Below are 17,336 nucleotides of genomic sequence, written 5' to 3' on the forward strand. Positions count from 1 at the left end.
GGAGTTTTGTACAGATATTGTAACAGCCTTCCTGTCCAATTTCACTGGAAGGAGCTGTATTTTTTCACAGCCAGATTCCAACCAACTTACTGATTTCCAAACACCTTCAAAATATGAAGGGATTACATACAGGCAGCAGCTCACTTGCAGTTAGTAACCAGGTTCCCCAGGGGCAAGAATCAGTCATCACACTTACACAGTTCAATATGATACCTTAAAAAGAAAAATAACCATTTCACGTTTCAAAAAAAAAAACGATTAAAATCAAAGATGAAACCAAAGAAAATGCTAAAAATACATGGCTGGTCTGCTAGCACAGAGAGGAAAGAATAATGTCAAGCTCCTTCAGACAGGCTGAATACCCAGCTTTCAATGAGGTGACACAGCCATATATGCTTGTTACCTGGTTCCAAACAATTTTGCTGAATCTGCACAGTTTGGGCAGGGAGGAGAGCTTATTGAACAATGAACCATTATTAATCTGGAGTGCTTCTAATTGGATCAGCATAAACAAAGTCAGGGAATTCTCCCCATTTATGTCAAATCTGTTTAAAAACCAAGAAATTATAAATACATGTCATATTAAATTAACCAAATTTAAAATAGCATCAACATTCTTCAACTAAGCAAGTGATTTAGACCAAAGTAGATTTAACTGTTATGAAGTCTGCCCTGAAACATGGATTCGACAGAACTCCTGTCCGGTAACTGCTTTATTTCGGCATGGCTGACCAGTCTTTGTGATGCCAGAACAGGGTTGCCTCTGTGACAGAGATCTAACATTGAGAGGGGGAAAACAAAAGTTAGTTACATTGTTAACCACATCTTGACTGCTCATTCACTGCAGTGAGAAAGGGGAATTGATCCAAGTATAGTGCAGTGTCCAAGATACCCAGACCTCACATCATGGGCTTATCAGAAGAAGTCTGAGACCAAAAATTGGGGAACCCACTAAGAGATGGGAAATTATGCACTGTCCATGTGGATGCTCATTTGCCTCCAGAAGGTACTAGCATGGGTCTGCAAGTACAGCACTAGCCTGTACTTTTGGGCATGATAATATCTGGATATCAGTGGTCCTTTTCAATTAACAGAAAAAGAACAGCATATAAACAGGATATATCATGCTTATGTCAATTCATTTTACACTAATAAAAACCCAACTCACCCTCCTGTTTTCACCCTTTTAAAATAGAGTCTCTTCCGCCAGATGTGGTTGGACAATCTGATCACCCTCAACGTAAACACTTTTAATCAAGATGATCTTAAATTGATGCCCACATTACCTCCTCACAGACCAGTGGAAACAATCCGATCAATATTTGCTTTGTAATTGCAGCTCATTCATGCCATCATTTAACCTTTTCAGCTGCAATGGACAAAGATACAGCTTCTCAAATGTCCCTACAGCAAGAATGCTTCATCCACAGCAAGATCCCAGTGAATTTACAAAGCACCTTTTATATCTTTCCTATAGGATTGCCCAAATATTCCAACTGCAGCTTAATGAAATGTTCGCTTGCTTCAGTTTGATATACTCCTAGATACAAAACCAACGATACAGCTTTTCTTTAAATAAAGGTATCCAAGACCATGATGGTTGGAGTTCAGAATTGGAAAGGTGAATGGACAGAACAGAGAGCTTCCTCAGGGTTGAAGAGAAACAAATGGTGGTGATGGCAGCAGTAAAAGAAAAACTTCAAGGGATTAAAAAGTAAAAAGTTGGCTGACAAGTCCCCAGGACTGGATGGCCTGCATCCTAGGGTCTTAAAAGTAGTGCAGGAAACCCTGGATGTTGAGAGATATCGAGGATTGGATAAAGAAAAAAAAGAGGTTTAAGGCAGATACAGAGGGTTGAAAACAGCAGAAGCCCTATATGAGTATAGAAAGTGTAGGGGGGTACTTAAAGTAATTAGGAGAGCGAAGAGGAGGCATGAAAAAACACTGGTGGGCAGGATAAAGGAAAATCCCAAGGCAATTTATAAATATATTAAGGGCAAGAGGATAACCAGGGAAAGAGTAGGGCCCATTAGGGACCAAAGTGCCAATCTGCATGGAGCTGGAGGACATAGGTGAGGCTTTAAATTATTACTTTATAAATCAGTGTTAGCTATGGAGATGAATGATGTAGGTGTAGAAAACAGGGAGGGGAGTGTGATATACTTGAACAAATTAGCATTGAAAGGGAGGAGGTATTAGCAGTTTTAGCGGGCTTAAAAGTGGATAAATCCCCAGGCCCAGACAATATGTATCCCAGGCTGCTCTGTGAGACAAGGGAGGAGATTGCAGGGGCTCTGACACTAATTTTCAAATCCTCTCTAGCCACAGGAGAGGTGCCAGAGGATTGGAGGACAGTGAAGGTGGTACTGTTATTCAAGAAGGGTAGTAGGGATAAACCAGGTAATTAAAGGCCAGTGAGTCAAACATCAGTGATAGGGAAACTATTGGAAAAAATTACGAGGGACAGGATTAATCTCCACCTGGAGAGGCAGGGATTAATCAGGGATAGTCAGCATGGCTTTGTTTAGGGGGAGATCATGTCTAACAAATTTGATTGAATTTTTTGAGGAGGTGACTAGTTGTGTAGATGAGGGTGGTGTAGCTGACTAGCCTACATGGACTTCAGTAAGGCTTTTGACAAGGTCCTGCTTTTGGGGGGTGGCGGGGGGTTGGGGGTGGGGGGGGGGGGGGGGGGGGGGGGGGTGTGTGTGTGTGGAGTTGGTGGTCAAGGTGGTGAGAGCCCATGGAATCCAGGGCAAATTGGATCCAAAATTGGCTTAGTGGCAGGAGGCAGAGGGCGATGGTCAAAGGTTGTTTTTGCAATTGGAAGCCTGTGACGCGTGGTGTACCTTGCTGTTTGTAGTGTACATTAATGATTTAGATGTGAATATAGGAGGTATGATCAATAAGTTCGCAGATGACACAAAAATTGGTGGTGTTGTAAATACTGAGGGGGAAAGCCTTAGATTACAGGGTGATATAGATGGGCTGGTAAGGTGGGTAGAGCAGTGGCAAACGGAATTTAATCCTGAAAAGTGTGAGATGATGCATTTTGGGAGGACCAACACAGCAAGGGAATACACAATGAATGGTAGGACCGTAGGAGGTACAGAGGATCAAAGGGACCTTGGTCTACATGTCCAAAGATCCCCGAAGGCAGCAGCACAGGTAGATAAGGTGGTTAAAAAGGCATATGGGATATTTGCCTTTATTAGCCAAGGCATAGAATATAAAAGCAGGGAGGTTATGTTGGAGCTATATAAAATGCTAGATAGGCCACATCTGGAGTACTGTGCAGTTGTGGTTGCCACACTATAGGAAGGATGTGATTGCACTGGAGAGGGTGCAAAGGAGATTCATCAGGATGTTGCCAGGGCTGGAGCGTTTCAGCTATGAAGAGAGACAAGATAGGCTAGGGTTGTTTTCCTTAGAGCAGAGAAGGCTGAGGGGGGAGCTAATAGAGGTATACAAAATTCTGAGGGACATAGATAGGAAGAAACTCTTCCCCTTAGCTGAGGTGTCAATAACCAGGGGGCATAGATTTAAAGTAAGGGACAGGTGGTTTAGAGGGGATTTGAGGAAATTTTTTTTCACCCAGAGGGTGTTTGGAATCTGGAACACACTGCCTGAGGGGGTGGTAGAGGCAGGAACAACCCTCAATATTTAAGAAGTATTTAGATGGGCACTTGAAACACCACAGCATACAGGGCCACAGACGAAGTGCTGGAAAATGGGATTAGAATAGATAGGTGCTTGATGGCTGGCACGGACACAATGGGTTGAAGGGCCTGTTTCTGTTATAAAAACAAAAGATAAAAACAAAAAACTGCGAATGCTGGAAATCCAAAACAAAAACAGAATTACCTGGAAAAACTCAGCAGGTCTGGCAGCATCGGCGGAGAAGAAAAGAGTTGACGTTTTGACTCATGACCCTTCAACAGAACTGAATGAATATTAGAAGAGGGGTGAAATATAAGCTGGTTTAAGTTGGTAGGGGGCTGGTGTGGTTGTAGGGACAAGCAAGCAGTGATAGGAGCAGATAATCAAAAGATGTTTCTGTGCTGTATAATTATGACTCCAGGTGATGGCATAAATAGCAGATATGTTGGTTATAATCTTCCAAAATTCCTTAGACTCTGGAAAGGTTCAGCGATTGGAAAATAGCTGTTCAAGAAGGAAGGGAGGCAGAAAGCAGAAAACAATAGGCCTGTCATGGGAAAAGTGCTAGAATACATTAAGGAGGTTATAACAGGATACTTAGATAATCACGATTTGACCAGACTTTGTGGAAGGGAAATAGTGTTTGTTTGACTAATATTACAGTTTTTTGACAAAGTAACATTTAAGGTGGATAAAGGGAAACCTTAGATGTGGTGTACTTGGATTTCCAAAAGGCACTTGATAAGGTATCAGATCAAAGGTTTTACACAAGTTAAGAGCACATGATGTAGAAGGCAGCATATTAGCATAGATAAAAGATTGGTTGGATAACAGGAAGCAGAGCAGGGACAAATAGATCTTTTTCAGAATGGAAAGTTGTAACTAATGGAATGTCATGGGGACACATACGAACTAGGAGCAGGTGTAGGCGTAGGCCACATGGCCCTTCAATCTGCTCCACCATTCAATAGCATCACGACTGATTCGATTGTAAACTCTCACCTACCCCGATAGATTTTTGATTAACATGGGGGTGAAAAATTATCTAGCTCTACTTTAAAAATATTCATAGACCCTGCTTCCACTACTTTTGAGGAAGAGAGTTCCAAAGACTCACGATCCTCAGAAAAAAATTCTCCTCATCTTGGTCTTAACTGAGCGACCCCTCATTTTTAAATCATGACCCCTAGTTCTAGATTCTCCCACAAGAGGAAATATCCTCTCTACATCACTCTGTCAAGACCCCCCAGGATTTTAAAGGTTTTGAACAGTGCTGGGTCCTCAACTATTTACAATTTATATCAATGACATGGATAAAGGGACTGAATAATAGCTACATTTGCTGATGACACCAAGATAGGTAGAAAAGTAAATTGTCAAGAGGAGGCAGAGTGTCTGCAAAGGGATATAGACAAGTTAAGTGAGAGTGGGCAAAATTTGGGAGAGAGTATAACATGGGTAAATGTGAACTTGTTCACTTTGGCAGGAAGAACAGAAAAGCAGTATACTACTTAAATGGAGAAAGATGGCAAAACTCAATGGCACACAGGGATCGAAGTGTCCTTGTGTGGCATGTATTGCAAGACAAATGGAATATAAAAGTAGGGAAGTTTTACTGTAGTTGTACAGGGCCTTGGTGAGGCATCAGGAGTAGTGTGTGTAGTTTTGGTCTCCTTATTCTAAGAAAAAGATATAAGGCAGAATTTTTACCTCGTCGGGTGGGCCCAGGAGTAGCCGTGCAACAGATTCTCCCACAAGAGGAAATATCCTCTCTACATCACTCTGTCAAGACCCCCCAGGATTTTAAAGGTTTTGAACAGTGCTGGGTCCTCAACTATTTACAATTTATATCAATGACATGGATAAAGGGACTGAATAATAGCTACATTTGCTGATGACACCAAGATAGGTAGAAAAGTAAATTGTCAAGAGGAGGCAGAGTGTCTGCAAAGGGATATAGACAAGTTAAGTGAGAGTACATCATGTGCTCTTAACTTGTGTAAAACCTTTGATCTGATACCTTATCAAGTGCCTTTTGGAAATCCAAGTACACCACATCTAAGGTTTCCCTTTATCCACCTTAAATGTTACAGAATCTAATTGGGCCCTGACCGTGATTTCACGCTGGCTGGCCAATTAACGGCACTGAACTCTGCGCATGTGCGGGGGATGTGCTCAGTGAAAGCTCCCTGAAGGCACAGAACAGCCTCAGGGAGCTGAAGATTTTTAACATTAAAAATAGGGATTTCAAAAAATAAGGAAAACATGTGCCCTCATGTGACATGTTAAAAATGAGTTTCAAAAATTTGTTTTTTTTTTTTTAAATTTACTGTCCAAAGCTTCATCCTGCCCGTGGATGAGGTTTCCTTAAAAATGCAAAGGCCACCTGGCCTATTTGCCCGCCTGCCAACCAAATGGTTGGACGGCCAGTGAAAAATTCGATTTAATTAATCAAGGGCCTTAATAGGCCTCTTAATTGTCGGCGGGCCCACTACCACCTCTTGCACGCGCCTGAGTAAAATATCGAGTGTGTGTGACAGACTCAGACATTTACAGCACAGAAGGAGGCCATTCTGTCCATTGTGTCTGTGCCGGTCAAAGATCTGACAACAATAATCCCATTTTCCAGCTCTTGGCTATAGCCCTGGAGGCAATTGAATATCTAAATACTTCTTAATTAATACGAGAGTTTCTGACTCAACCACCCTTTCAGGCAGCGAGTTCCTGACTCCCAGTACCCTGTGGGTGAAAAAAAAATTCCCCTCTTAGACTCCTACCTCTTACCTTAAATCTACGCCCACAGGTTATTGACCCCTCTAAAAATGGAAAAAGTGTCTTCCAATCCACCCTATCTGTGCCCCTCATAAATCTCATACACCTCTATCAGGTCCCCTCTCAACCCTCACTGCTCTAAGGAAAGCAACCCCAACCTATCCAATCTTTCCTCATAGCTCAGACCCTCCAGCCCAGGTAGCATCCTGGGGACGCTTGCCCGACATCATCTATTTTACTCCTGTAATTCTGCCTATAATTGCTTTAGAAGCAATTCAGAGAAGGTTCACTGGACTCATTCTTGGGATGAATGAAGGTTAAATAGGTTAGTCCTACGCCCATTGGAGTTTAGAAGAATGAGGGGTGATCTTATTGAACATACAAGATCCTGAGGGGACTTGACAAGGTGGACACCAGGAGAAGTTTCCACTTGTGGGAGAGACTAAAACTAGGGCACATAGTTTAAAAATAAGAGGGACTCCTTTTTAAGACAGGGATGAGGAGAAATGTTTTCTCCCAAAGGGTCGTTGGTGTATATAATTCTCTTCTCCAGAAAGGAGTGGAGGTTGGGTCACTGAATTTATTCAACACAGAGTTAGACAAATTTTTGTTAGGCAAGGGAGTCAGGAATTATAGGGAAAATGGAGCCAAGACCACAACCAGATCAGCCATGATCTTATGGAATGGTGGAGCAGGCTCAAAGGGCCAAATGGCCTATTCCGGCTCTTATGTTTCTATGTAAAGAGGGAAAGAAATAAAAGCTTTTACAACCTCAGGTCAGCCCAAAGTGCTTCACAGCCAGTCAACATTTGGGATGGGCTAGCTAGGGAGATGACTGAGGCTGATAACAATCAGCAAGTGGAAGCTGCACAGGTATTTGATGAGAAAAGCTAAAAGATGCAGTGAATGGTGCATTGAGTTTTTGAACTCTCGAGCTGGCCAACTGAACTGGTGATCTTTTCCAGTTCTAGATATTGCTGTGTGTCTGCTCACCACTTAGAAATCACAAAAAGTTAGTATGCAGGTAAGCATACTAGAAAGGCAAATGGAATGTTGGCCTTTATTGAAAGGGGAATGAAATATAAAAGTAGGGAAGTTTTACTGCAGCTATGCAGGGCAATGTTAAGACCACATCTAGGGTACTGTGTACAGTTTTGGTCTCCTTATTTGCAAATAGATATAATTGCATTCGAAGCAGTTTAGAGGAGGTTCACTCAACTCATTCCTGGGATGAAGGACTTATCCTATGAGGAAAGGTTGAATGGGTTGGGCCTATACCCATTGGAGTTAAGAATTAGAGGTGATCTTACTGAAACATATAAGATCCTGAGGGGATTTGATAGGGTGAATATTGGGAGGATGTTTGCTTTTGTAGGGGAGTCTAGACTAGGGACAGTTTAAGAATAAGACCCTTTTAGACAGAAATGAGGAAAATTATTTTCTCAGAGTTGTTAGTCTGTGGAATTGTCTTCCCAAGAAAGCAGTGAAGGCTGGGTTATTGAATTTATTCAAGGCCGAGTTAGAAAGATTTTGATAGACAGGGACTCAAGGGTTATGGGGGGCAGACAGGAAAGTGGAGTGGATCAACCATGAACAGGCTCGAAGGGCCAAATGGCCTACCCCTGCTCCTACGCCCTATGTCACTATTATCAAGGCCCTACTGCTTTCTTTACCATGTCCTCACTTATCACCAAGTGTATTTGCATCTTGTGCAATTACCTAAAATCAGCTATTAACATTTCCTATTAATTTTCTCTACTTCCCCTCTATAGTTTTCTTACATTCGTTCTAACTTTCCTGCCTTCTTCATCTGCTTTGCCGAAATGTTGGTTTTAAATCTCTCTTTTCCTAACTTTGTATTGCAACATTGGGATACTCACCCATTGCTGGCAGCAGAATTACTGAGACTGAAGGTTTCAGCTTCAAACTTGCTTGCATGGTGATTCAGGGGAGCTTCTTCCACAACAATCTAAACCAGGGGTTAAGGATACAATACAAATGCATAATTTAAATGGACTGGGGTCAGGAACAACTAACAATAACAATTAACAAGACACCGCATCTCGGGTACTGTGTACAGTCTTTAGTCTCCTGACTTAAGAAAGGATATAAATGCATTAGAAGCAGTTCAGAGAAGGCTCACTCAACTGATACCTGGGATGAGGGTGTTATTTTATCAACCAGATCTATGGACCTGATGAGATCTCCAATGGAGGCCAGCGGAAGCCCCAAGATCTGATTTTTGGAATGCACCTGTATTTTTATTAAATTATTGCCATTCCTGTAAATTAAGCAATCACATTTTCTGCCTCACTCTGTTGTTTGGGTTTCTGACACTGGCTTTGAGGTTGGTTTCTCAGGTTCTGTTATTCCTCTGTTCCTGTTGGTTTATTTTAATGCTCAATAGCTCTGTGTAAAGGATGGTTTATCTCCACCAACCTCCTAAACTTTATAATTTAGACACCTTCCCAAGCGAACTGTGGCACAAAACAATTTAGTAGTAGTTCCAGGTTTCATCCCTATACCAACTGTTAGCTGGTCTCCACTAGGTAAGTAGGATCAGTGGCTGCAGAATACTCAGACTATTGCAAGGGAAGTGGGGGAAGAAGCAAGGTTTCCTGTGTTGAAGGGCTTGCAGTTGTAGGATAAATGATATGGGTGTTGGTGAAGAACCCAAATGTGAAGAATAGTTACTTGAAGGAGGTATTAGACAGTAATTGGTGTCGGGAATTGTTTCCCAGTGGAAACCATTGTCTTCAGAAGAGGAGAAGAAATTGGGAAGGAGTTGGTGAGGATTCTTGCGTCAACCAAATTTCAAACAGATGATTCCACCTTTTATTAAGTGTACATGAATGGTAAGTATCTGAAAGTACTAGTGCCATCTGCTTATGTGATTGATTAGGTGTAGTGGTGACTGTTTTTTTTTGAAGATCCTGGAAAAATACTTTAGAAAGGGGCTCCTTTGTTGGTCCCCCCACACCACATCCCACCTCTGCTTTAGGGAGAAGGCAAGAAAATGGCACTAGGTGAAATGTTCATTCAGAGAGCCGGTGCAGACATGGGCTAATTGGTCCCCTTTTGCACTGTAACCATTCTGATTCTGATTTGCTTTTGTTATTGAAACAGCCATTAGGTCAGTGTTCAAATGTGAAGATTACCTGATATCAGTCATAGGTCTGGTCAGGTTTTTAAACTGGGCTCTCTTTAGAATGTATACGAAGAAGAATTATAATTGGAAAATGGGGTGAGTGGAAGAGAAATTTGCTACTGTGTGCTAGGAGGTCTAATAAACCTGAGGAAAATGGATCTTCAAGGAACAATGTCTTAGCTTGGCTCTCAAGCTAGATTTCAAACTCTGCTTAAAGGATGGTTTACCTCCACACAGGAGTTATTGAGGAACATGATAATGAACCAACAGGAACAGAGGAATAACAAGAACCTGAAAACGTTTTGTCCAATAGGTGCAGCAAATTCTTGTGTTGAACAAAAAACTCAAGTCCATTAACAAGCATACTCAATTGCAGCATGTGTTGGACAGCATAAAATTTCTTTTAATTTCCTCAATATAACTTACCCAAGAAAATTAGATTGCATCAGTACAACTTGGGTCCTTTGCTGGAAAGAAGTAGCTCTAAAACCAGTCACATTTTGTGAAACTACACAAAACAGGGCAGGGAGAGGTAGACAACCCAAATTCAAGAGGCAGAAATTTCCCTCTAGTCATCAGGGTTAGATTTTAAATTCAGGTTCTAAGTGAAGTAAATGTGGATATGGTAATCTATACATCCATGCTCCCAAATATCAGCTACATTTGTGGATTTTTAAGGATGAACATACATTTCTCTGAGTGGCCTCCCAACGCGCAGAGTTGGTCAATCCCAGTCTTTTCTTCAATATGGGCATGGAGCTTATAGGAATTTTGGAGACATATTCCATTTGAGTCTTAGTGTGTGGCGATGCCTGGGCTGGAGTCTCTATCAGAGTGCTGCTTCTGATAAAATCTGCATTCTCAGAACCATAGTTGCCTAAATCAGAAAAAATTTTTAGTCCTTCAACTTCAACATGTTCCTGCTTTCACTTCCTGATGAAGTTTCAGAGCAACACAAAAATTTTGCACATTTCCATGTTTCCACCTCTATTCAATGAACGTTCCAGACTAAAAGGCTAAGGTTCACGCAAGTTCTCCAAGCATTTTCCCAGAAAGGTTGTGCTGAGTTATTAAAGAACATTAAGATATCTGATGCATTTGTGGCACTTTACTGCTCTTAAAAAGGAGTCCCATCCATTGACCAGCAGGATGCAAGAGTCAGTTGAGGCACAATGCTTAAATCTCCACTCATTATTTCACGTCCTAATTAGCAAGGATTTAAAAGCATTAGGGAGGGTGCAGAAAAGATTTACGAGAATGGTTCCAGGGATGAGACACTTTGGATACATGGACAGATTGGAGAAACTGGGGCTGTTCTCCTTAAAAAAAAACTTTTGAAAGATTTAATGGAAGTGTGCAAAATCATGAATGTAGAGAGACTACATAGGGAGAAATTGTTCCCATTGCAGAAGGCTTGAGGACCAGAGGACATTTAAAACGTTTGCCAAAAGAAGCAATAGCAACAAGAGGGAATTCTTTATTATGCAGCAAGTGGCTAGGATTGGGAATGCACGACGAGTATGTTGTGGATGCAGATTCAATCGTGGCTTTCAAAGGAAATTAAGTAAGGGAAAAAAAGTGTGCAGGGGTGTGGGGAAAGGGCCAGGGAGTGGGACTAGCCAAATTGCTCTTGCAGAGAAGCAGCATGGACACGATGGTCAAAATAGCCATCTCCTGAGCTATAAGCATTCCATAATTAATTCTACACATTTTTTCCCAGGACTGTGGAACTCCTTGCCTCCTACAGTTTCAGGCTTTTAAAACCCAAGCTTTGGTTCACAGCCACTAATTCAACTAAAATCTCTTCTTCCCTCACCGTATACAACCTTGCATCCAGGACTGCACACCTTTGCACAGCACTGACTCCATGTTACAGCCAATGATTTGTGTTTTTTTTAAAAATAAAACCAAGTATGTCCAATGGTATTAAACTACTGTAGGCTAGATCCACGTGTAACTGGGAAAGCGAACCCAGAATATGCAGCCATGGAAGATGATCCTTTATTGAAATAAAGCAACTACTTCAACATGTGCTTTTTGTGAATATGTTGAGAGGAAATGAAAGAAACCCTTTGTAAATTCACTGGTATCTGGTTTTGCCCTGGTGGTGTGAAGATTATTAAACACAAGTGCTGCACAGTAAATTTGAATCTTTGGTTGCAAGCAGCCACTACTTTATCAATCACACTATGCCATGTACCTCAAACTGAGTCATGACTTATTTACTTTTAATCATTAACTGAGGAGAAATATAATTGTTGAATGATATTCCCTATCACAAGTTAGCCTAATCTCAGCTTCCAGTTACAAATATTAGCAGAACCAATTAACTAATTGTGCATATTTTCTTATTGGTGCCCTGTTTACAATTCACTGTGTACCCAAGAAATTCACTTGGGTGACGCACTGATGTGATAAGGTGGTATATTAAAGCATGTCCTTATTTCTCTCCTGTAATTACTAAACCCGCTGGTCTGGCTTCTGTCCATCTCTCAATATTGAACAGGTTTAACTCAAGTCACAAACACAGTTTATAACTGTAACTATGACATCTTTTCTTAGCTAAAATCTGAACAACTTGTAGAGCCTCCCTTTAGTCAGTCACTATTTCTCATCTTTCAAAGCAACCAGTGTTTCCCCACCCACCCTCAAAATCCTAATTCTAACTACTATCCACAATGTTCTGTTCCTCTAACATGTTTGAACATTATAACCACCTAGCTGTGATCACCTCTCCCACCACTTCCATCCAGTTGCACTTAATCCAAAAGGACCAAGATCGCTGTGGTTAAAGTCACTAATGACATCCTGTGATTGTTGCATTATCCCCTTTCCCCTCCTCCGTCAACATCTCCACCTCCAAAGATTTACTTCTGTAGCACCACACTTGATTTCATTCATACCACCCCATCAGAGCCAGCACATTATCTGCAATGGCTTCTCCTCCCACTTTCCCTTGGAGAAACCCCATCTGCCAACTCTTACCATTCCTCTCGGTAGGAGACCTCAGCAACATTTGCAGTCCTTGGGTTGGGTGGCCGGGAGGTGGGGGTCAGTCTTCATATTTATGTTGTTGATACCTAGCGCTCCCTCTCAAATCATACCAAAATCCAGTGCTCTCATATTCCTTCTCCATGGCAACATGAACTGACAATTTCACTTTCTAAATTAATTCCCTCTTATTTTGAAACTTCTAACTTGTTTGCAACAAATTTTTACCTCGCAAGCCATCACATTCCAGTTTCTCAAGCTCTTCCTCGAAGCTGGGAAAGTCATTCTTTCTGGGAAAACAGTCACATTATTAATTTTTCAGTTTTATTGAGTAGTCTTTTGTGTGTTGCCAAACAAATGTTCATTTAATTAATCAATCAAAAGAAATATAAAACTAGTCCCCAATAGGTCAGCATAAACCAACAAAAATTGCTGGATACCAGGAGTGTCCTGGTTCCTTTCCCCAGTCCTAACAAAGGAAAATTTAAAGCATTCCTGCCATTGTCCACATCAGAAAAACTAACTAGACATTGATAAGGAATCAAACTAGAGACTGCCCTGGTATGAATGGCTCAGCAGCTGATAGTCAACAAGGGGACCTTATGCATCCCTGCAGTCTATGGTATAGAAGAGAAATAATGAAAAGATGACAAAGTACAACCAATACCGCTCAGGTGTGGAGGTGCGAAACCAAGTCTTCATCGAGTTGCAGAGGTTTGAAGGCACAATAACAGGAGTAGTTGGATGACCGTGTAGGGACTTCCTCTTCCAGAAACTAAAGCAGTTAATCAACATCCAGTTACCTAATAAAAGTTAAATAGATAAAAACAAAAAACTGCGGATGCTGGAAATCCAAAACAAAAACAGAATTACCTGGAAAAACTCAGCAGGTCTGGCAGCATCGGCGGAGAAGAAAAGAGTTGACGTTTCGAGTCCTCATGACCCTTCGACAGAACTAGGTGAATCCCAGGAAGGGTTGAAATATAAGCTGGTTTAATGTGGTGGTAGTGGGGGGTGGGGGGGGAGGAGAGGGAGAGAAGTGGAGGGCGGTGGTGTGGTTGTAGGCAAAAGCAGTGATAGAAGCAGATCATCAAAAGATGTCACAGAAGGCAGAACAAAAGAACACATAGGTGTCGAAGTTGGTGATATTATCTAAACGAATGTGCTAATTAAGAATGGATGGTAGGGCACTCAAGGTATAGCTCTAGTGGGGGTGGGGGGAGCATAAAAGATTTAAAAATATTTAAAAATAATGGAACTAGGAGGGAAAAAGAAAAATCCATAATTTATTGGAAAAAAACAAAAGGAAGGGGGAAGAAACAGAAGGGGGGTGGGGATGGAGGAAGGAGGTCAAGACCTAAAGTTGTTGAATTCAATATTCAGTCCGGAAGGCTGTAAAGTGCCTAGTCGAAAGATGAGGTGTTGTTCCTCCAGTTTGTGTTGGGCTTCACTGGAACAATGCAGCAAGCCAAGGACAGACATGTGGGCAAGAGAGCAGGGTGGAGTGTTGAAATGGCAAGCGACAGGGAGGTTTGGGTCATTCTTGTGGACAGACCGCAGGTGTTCTGCAAAGCGGTCGCCCAGTTTACGTTTGGTCTCTCCAATGTAGAGGAGACCGCATTGGGAGCAACGAATGCAGTAGACTAAGTTGGGGGAAATGCAAGTGAAATGTTGCTTCACTTGAAAGGAGTGTTTGGGCCCTTGGATGGTGAGGAGAGTGGAAGTGAAAGGGCAGGTGTTACATCTTTTGCGTGGGCATGGGGTGGTGCCATAGGTGGGGGTTGGGGAGTAGGGGGTGATGGAGGAGTGGACCAGGGTGTCCCGGAGGGAACGATCCCTATGGAATGCCGACAGTGGGGGTGAAGGGAAGATGTGTTTGGTAGTGGCATCATGCTGGAGTTGGCGGAAATGGCGGAGGATGATCCTTTGAATGCGTTAAATAGAACTTGACAAGAGCCACCTCTTTCAATGAGCCAGTAAGCAATTCAACTGAAAAGAAAAAAACCCTGCTGCTTACTATTTACATACCAGTAGGAGATTTTTGGGTTCCCTTTATATGTTGACTGCCATTTAATGCTCATATTCTCTCTTTGCCAGTCTTACTTTCCTCTTCACCTCCCCACTCAATAGATAACTATCAGAATTTTGAAGTGATCCGTGATGAACAGGTCAGGATCAATTTTTGACAATTTCAACAGGCACAGGCTATGCATGGTTACTTTAAAAAAAAAAGCAGCAGTGGAATGCTGGTGTAGAAACACTTTCCCCTCGCTTTACTAAAATTCTCATCCAAGATGCTAATCAACTCTTGCCAGCTACAGTTCCATGATTGGGTTTCCTCCCTGTAGTACGTCACACAAATGGTACTTACATGATGGGGAATATTAGATGTTGAAACGAATTACTATAACATAGCTGGGTGATAAACAGAGAAACTGGTCAAGCCTTCCAACTATTACCTAGGATCACTATGTATCTACTTTTGGGCCAAAGAGTTTACTTCTTTTATGAAAACTGGCCTAAAGTTTTAATTTTATTAAATGTTTATGTCTTTCAGTTTAAGTCATTTCAACCCTCTCCACCACCCCCAATTTACTTCTACCTCATGAAATGGAAGCAATATCCATTGAGATTAAGCTTAGTGTTGAATTATCAAACTTGAGCCACAAACCTTTCCAGGTATTTGACTTGACAAAAAAAAAGGCTGTCTCTCTGTAACCCTCTACTTACCAACCACAGTCATAGATAGGAAGAGAGTGAGACACTTGAGGTCCATGGAGACACAGTGGTTAAACTGAGACAGAGCATTTAACACCACCAGAATCAACAACACCATTCGGGAGAAACCTGGAGTTTGCAAGAATGTCATGATGAGGGCAGCAACCAGGAAATAGCTGACATGGACTGTACATGTGTAGATTACATGGAGGTTGTTTCCTGTAATTACAAATTCAGTACAGAAAAGTAAATTTGTTATAACTATCAACCAGGTTACTTACTGGTCTATAATAACAGGCACTGCAATCCAAAAAATCATGTTTCAAGTTTTAAAAATCCTAAAAAACAGTTCACACTCTTGGCCTAGCAAGGAAGTAGATCACAATAGAACACACACTCAGCAACGGGCTGGTCTTTTGGAGCACTTTTGGTGGCACACAAGTAGGAAATAGATATGAGTCATACAGAACAGGAGCCATGCCCATGATCAATCCTTGATCTTCGTTGAATTAGTACAACTGACTAGTTAGAACCTGGCAGCCTAAACAGTGGAGGGACCAGAAACCTTAGGTGCTATCTAATGTTCCAAAATGCATATATGTGAACATCAGACAACTACAGCACATCTTGCTTCTTTCTGAATGTTTGTTTTGGAATGCCTTAATACCTCACAGGATAGTGGACTCAGGAGGATCCAAAGTGGAAATCACATCCCTAGCTATAGTGCATGCTGCAGGTGACTATCAGGGAATGTAGTCTGGAAACATTTATGGCACACACTCCACCATTTGCAAACCAACATTAAAAGATATGCAATATTAAAAATTTTACAGCTACACACTTTTCTGGCAAATTTTTCCACAGCAATTCATGTTCACATTTATAAAATAGAAGCTTCCTATGTAAAGTTATCCCATTAGAATTGCACACCTCCAAGTGGATATTGGCCTGAGGGTGCACTTACAGGTCCCAGCTTCCATTATACTTATGATCGAGGGAATTTATATCAATTGGCTTCTAACTCAACTACACTATGTTCGAAACATCTCCACCAGAAGCCAATTTTTATGAATAATACCCCATCACATCCTAAACAACTTATGCAGGTGAATGCGGCAGGGCAGTCATTGTTTTGGCACAGTACATCCCTCCCACAAACAGCAATAACATGAATGGTTAGTAAATCTATTCTTGGAGCTATTCTGAATAAGACTTGGTTCACACAAATAAGGTTAAAAATCTTCACATGAACAATTGCACCCAAAAGTTAATAGGGGTTACTAAAGTAAATAGTCCACTCAGCTACTTACCTGCCCAGTTCAGGAAATGCTGAATGCTGTTCAGCCTCTGGCTCACTCCTAGTTCAAGGTGGTCAATCATGTACATCACCATGCCCACAGTCTGGTTCATCTTCTGCAGCTTTTCCATTAACTGGTCATAATAGATGGCAGTCTGGGACTGGTGGGCAGAAAATAAAGCCAGGTTCGAATCTGCAAACAAACAGATTTTCAGCATCGCGCACTCAGAGTATGGGTCAATGTGAGGTCATTCGCTTTAGACCTAAAAGGATAGAACAGGGTACATTCTGAATGAAGAAAATAGAAACAGTAATGATTCAAAGAAACTTGGGGGTCCGAGCACACATATCAATAAAATGCCATGAACTAGTAGTGGTCTAGATGTTACCTTTAACTACAATTCATAAAGCATATGGGGTCCTTGGTTTTACATATAGAAGCATAGAAAACAAAAACCAGGGAGTTATGTTAAATAGATATAAACTGCTCATTCAGCCCCAGCTGGAGCAATTCTGGAAACCACACTTTAGCAAGGATGGCTTTGGAGAGAGTGTTTGGAAGATATTATAGGTAGATTGACGGACTGGAGAAATCGGGATTGTTCTCCTTTGGGCAGAGGTTGAGGAGATTCTATAGGTTTACAAACTACTTCCAATAGCTGAAGGATCGATAGGGAGCACAGTTTTAAAAGGTGAGTGGCAAAATGGCCAGAGGTGATATGAGGAAATATTTCTTAATGCAATTGGTCA

The 17,336-nt window shown here is 41.5% G+C and overlaps 1 protein-coding gene across 1 annotated transcript in view; it reads right to left on the bottom strand.

Annotated features, from left to right (window-relative positions):
- Nucleotides 1–532: 532 nt before the first annotated feature.
- Nucleotides 533–17,336, bottom strand: part of bmb (brambleberry) — a 37,220-nt gene continuing 20,416 nt past the window's right edge. The window contains exons 6-12 of the mRNA XM_041183445.1: nucleotides 16,600–16,779; nucleotides 15,302–15,508; nucleotides 13,239–13,374; nucleotides 12,800–12,861; nucleotides 10,270–10,457; nucleotides 8,313–8,401; nucleotides 533–776 (exon numbers count right to left, since the gene is read on the bottom strand). Coding sequence (XP_041039379.1) covers nucleotides 659–776; nucleotides 8,313–8,401; nucleotides 10,270–10,457; nucleotides 12,800–12,861; nucleotides 13,239–13,374; nucleotides 15,302–15,508; nucleotides 16,600–16,779 — 980 coding nt within the window. The 3' untranslated portion in view covers nucleotides 533–658. The remainder of the gene's footprint in view (nucleotides 777–8,312; nucleotides 8,402–10,269; nucleotides 10,458–12,799; nucleotides 12,862–13,238; nucleotides 13,375–15,301; nucleotides 15,509–16,599; nucleotides 16,780–17,336) is intronic.

Source organism: Carcharodon carcharias, chromosome 3, assembly GCF_017639515.1.
Source record: "Carcharodon carcharias isolate sCarCar2 chromosome 3, sCarCar2.pri, whole genome shotgun sequence".
Lineage (NCBI taxonomy): Eukaryota > Metazoa > Chordata > Chondrichthyes > Lamniformes > Lamnidae > Carcharodon > Carcharodon carcharias.